We start from the raw sequence: 4,167 nt of genomic DNA, 5'->3' as shown, positions 1-4,167 counted from the left end.
AATGATGTTTCTCCAGCACCAAATAAGCTTTGGACATGAGGTTCTGAAGCACTGGTTTGGGACAGTTCTCAGAGGCGGCAGCAACAGCGTAATTCTGTGAAGTCAGAGACTCAGGGAGGTGAGAGCCTTTTAATGTGAAAGTCTCACTGGTGGTCTGAGCCAGAGGAGAACAGGTTTTTACCAGGTTATACACATGCAATTCCCAGTACACTTGGCTTGTACAGACAGTATTGATCTATACTAAAAGGACAGAACAAAAGGCAACATCCCAGGCAGTTTGTAACTGTGTAAGCTCAAGAAAAAAATCTTGGCTGTAGTTTAGCCGTGGTGTTTCCCATACCATGAAACACAAAACAGAAACCACATCTTTCCTGCCTTCGGGGACAATGCTTTGGGTAGTAACAACTCTTGTTCTGTTGACTCCTGGAGAAGCAGAGCTGGAAGAAAAACTAAGACAACAAACCCACAGGCAGCTAAACAGGGGCATGGGGCCACCAGCTTTTCCAGCTTCTCCTGCTTTCAATACACCTGGAAGTGAGCAGAGGTGGTGCCGTCCTTCCAGCAGCGCAGGGTTTCCACTGTGACAGAACGACAAAGGGGACAGGTCTTCTCCCTGTCAAACCAGAGGCAGAGGCATTCTTCACAAAACACATGCTGTGGAGACAGAAGAGCACGGTGAGGGCAGGAGGTTCACTCTTGTCACTCTGTGCACACTCAGCAGGACAGCCACGGGAGCGAGGGACCACTCCAGTCCATGTGGACAGAGCAGCTGATTCCAGTACTCCCAGGACAGGAAAAAGAAACCCCAGCATTGCCAGTACACCAGTTTGCACATGCTAAGGATATATTAATCTCTTTCTTAATATAACAATAGAAAGAAATGTTTAAAAGGTCTAAAACATTTAGGCTAACAAAGTAGCTGAGAGCGTTTTGTCTACTCTGTTTCCATCCTTGACTCCCTGGGTGATCGTACAAGCCTTTACTTAGCTCAGACAACCACCTTTCTTCCCCCTACTCCTTATTAATCTCACCTCTGATGAGCACATACAGAGAGAGCTTCTCTGGGGCTTACAGCTTGCTAACATCTGCACAGATGTTCACAGGAATAGCAGGAGGCACGTTTGGTGCACAGCTGATCTACCTGCTTTAACTCACTAACCCTGTGACAAAGCATGGGAATGTGAAAGCTCTTCAGAAAAAGGCTCTTGAGCTTTACTCTGATGTCACAGGAGAGCACAGATCCACCAATTCCATTCCCAGACATGGTCACATCTTTCTGCCTATGGTTTTCCTGCACACACCCACACAGCAGCCTCCAGGACACAGAATTTCAACCCCAGCAGACAAAGCTCGAGCGAACTACAAGCAACTGAAGAGAAAGTCTTGGGGAAGCATCACCAGCCTTGCCACCAGGCAATGCCTTTGGCTGGCCCCTTCTCTGTTAACAGAACCCAGGGCAGCCTGCTGTGCTCCAGAGGGTTGACACACACTAGATTAGGGCCACTAACTCTGACCCACAGAATCTGGCCACATGTTCAGAGGCCAGACCAGGACTGTATGGTGCTGCCCTAGTCTTCGTGCACCCTGTCAAGTTCATCTTGTATCTCTGCCCCTCTCATAGCACTGGCTCCTCATTCAGCTGCCCCGTTGACTAGCCAGTCTCCCCAAGGGTCAGATAAAAGTATCCTGCATTGTAGATACATCTGGCAGTCCCTGGACTACAAGGCTGGTCTTTTCCATCTCACGGCCATGATCAGGCCCTACAAAGCAGCTCGGCTGTCTGAAAGAGGGCAAGAAATTCCCACTAGGACCTAGGTCAAGACCCAGCAAATGATTTCAAAAGTACCTCGGCTAACTGTGCCTCTCCCCAGCTGCAGAAGTTAACCAGATGAATGCCAACAGGGGAACCATGACCTGGGAAGCTTGGGGTCTTACCTGACACATCAGGATCAGGGGTTCCCTGAATTCTGCCTGGCAAATGGCACAGATGTCACCTGCCTCACTGCACTGCTGGCTGGTAGCACGAACTCCATAGCTCTGTTGGGGAGAGGTGGAAAAAAATCCCAGTGTCAAAGGGTTTGAAGATAATCTGGTTGTGGCTAAGAACGTATATAGGGTCTGTTTATCACACCCAGATTCCCTGCCTGACCTGGGAAGGACACCAGTGTTATCTCACTGTGTATGGGGAAGGGAGATTTGGGCACCAGCACATGGAACAGAGGGACTCTGGAGCTCTGTGGTCTCTGTTTTGTTTTCCCCTCAAGCTGACTCCATCTTTTAGTGCCTCCACTTGTGGAGCACTGATAATGAAATTTAATGAGCTCAACAGGGAGCTGAAAGGATTAATTCAGCATCATTTGCAGAGCTGTTTAGATAGTGGGAGGTATTATTAGCAAGTTAGACAATAGAAGAAAGAATAACAGCAGCAGCACCCACAGGCTTCCCACTTTTCTTTTTCAATATGTGGAAGGTAAATGTTGCTCCTCCTATTGTAACAGAAACAGGGGAAACAGAAACATGCTGAGGAAAAATGACCAGCCTGAGCTGATAGAATAAGCAAAGAAAGCTCTAACAAACTTCTGTCATGTTAAACTCCCTTCCTCTCTAGTCTTTGAGTTTACTATTTTAAAATATGTCAGAGTATTTCCCTGCACCAGATGTAAACAGCAGCACTGTGTAAAGCAATGCCTGGGATCACTTCTGTGCACTGCAGGATCTCTTTTAAGGTCACTGCACATCAGGCACCACATACTTGTATTTAAAGTCTTCCTCACACTCTGCACTGCCAGGTTTTGTCAGCTTCTTGCCTTGATGGATTAATTCACACTACACAGGGCCAGAAAAGTTTCCTAACATCCCTGCCCAGAGATCCCACCTTGTCCAGACATGGGACAACAGATGATTTTATTCTATGACCCTGATACATTGAGCAACTTTCAACTCCATCATTCAGTAGTAACAAGGTTGCTCCTATGAAACTGCTCTAACAGATATGACAACTTACCTGAGGGGTGCAAAGGACTTTCAGGGCCCTCCGGACACTTCCCAGCCGACCACAGATGTCAAAAGACTGCAATAAAGATATTCTGGTTTAGATACTTTTCAGGAAATGTGTGTGCATGTGTGTGTATAGCCCAGAAGCTCAGGAAACACTGTCTCCACATGGATACTCAGAGGCAACAAAGATTCTAGGTAATGATGGTGCCAAAAAAGCTCTCATGGTGCTGATGCAATATGCAATAAATGTGAACTGACAGTGCAGAAGGGTAGCCAAAAAAGCTCTGGTAACAATGGACTGTAAACCAGGAACCCTGCAGGACAGAGAGAAGAGCAGAGAGGGTTGGGGTAGGGTAAATTGCCCAGCCCCACTAAGTAGGACAGGGCTAAACCAGCCCCATTCCCACCCTGAGAAGTGAGGTTAGAAAATGCTGTGGTTGGACACTAAGCTTCTTCCCTCACACAGCCCGAGGAAGAGGGGAGGAAGGGCACTCTTCACATGGATGAGGCAGAAAATGGCCTTCCTCAGCCCCTGGGGAAAAGGGATTTCCAGGGCTGTGAGGCTCTGCCATGGAGCTGGGCACTGTAGGGCCCAGATGATATTCTGGAGGAAGGAACAGGAACTGCCTGTCCTGCTGCAGAGGGTGATGTGGTGGAGGGCAGTGATTAAATGCTGCCAAGAGAAGAATGGCCTGAGGAACAAGAGGCAGGACTGAGGCCCAGTTGCTCCCATCTGCCTGAAGAGTGAGGAACTTCAAATGCCAGGAAGGGAGTGAGTTTCCAGCACCTTAGCACTTTGCAGGCACCCAAAGATGGCCAGGAGCAGGGGCAACACCAGTTCCCTTTCTTCCCCCCTCCCTCCACTGCCCAGCAAACATGATGTAACTGCATCTGGAGAGCAGTGCTCATGCTGGCTCCTCATTAAAGACTAAATGCAGTGCAGAGAAGGGCAGAAAATGAGCTTGCAGAAAATGATTTCTGAAAAGAGACTAAAAGACATAAATATTTACAGCTTGTCTGAGCAGTACAAAAGCATGGGGAAAAGATGATAAAGAGTCTACAAGTAACAAGGGGCTGAGCAAGAGAGGAGATACTCAGCATGATACTACTACTAACAGGGAAACCAGCTTGGGAACCTAGTGTAGTATGCCAGCTTCATCTTCCCTGTCT

At 47.9% G+C, this 4,167-nt stretch overlaps 1 protein-coding gene across 1 annotated transcript in view; it reads right to left on the bottom strand.

The window, feature by feature from the left end:
- Window positions 1-519: 519 nt before the first annotated feature.
- The window catches only part of RNFT2 (ring finger protein, transmembrane 2), a 26,404-nt gene continuing 22,756 nt past the window's right edge, over window positions 520-4,167 (bottom strand). Inside the window, exons 7-9 of the mRNA XM_008944925.1 lie at window positions 3,005-3,070; window positions 1,936-2,037; window positions 520-654 (exon numbers count right to left, since the gene is read on the bottom strand). Coding sequence (XP_008943173.1) covers window positions 520-654; window positions 1,936-2,037; window positions 3,005-3,070 — 303 coding nt within the window. The remainder of the gene's footprint in view (window positions 655-1,935; window positions 2,038-3,004; window positions 3,071-4,167) is intronic.

The sequence above is a fragment of the Merops nubicus genome, unplaced genomic scaffold, assembly GCF_000691845.1.
Source record: "Merops nubicus isolate BGI_N331 unplaced genomic scaffold, ASM69184v1 scaffold33037, whole genome shotgun sequence".
Taxonomy (NCBI): domain Eukaryota; kingdom Metazoa; phylum Chordata; class Aves; order Coraciiformes; family Meropidae; genus Merops; species Merops nubicus.
The sequence above is the reverse complement of the archived record's forward strand: the minus strand, read 5'-3'. Positions and strand labels throughout refer to the sequence as shown.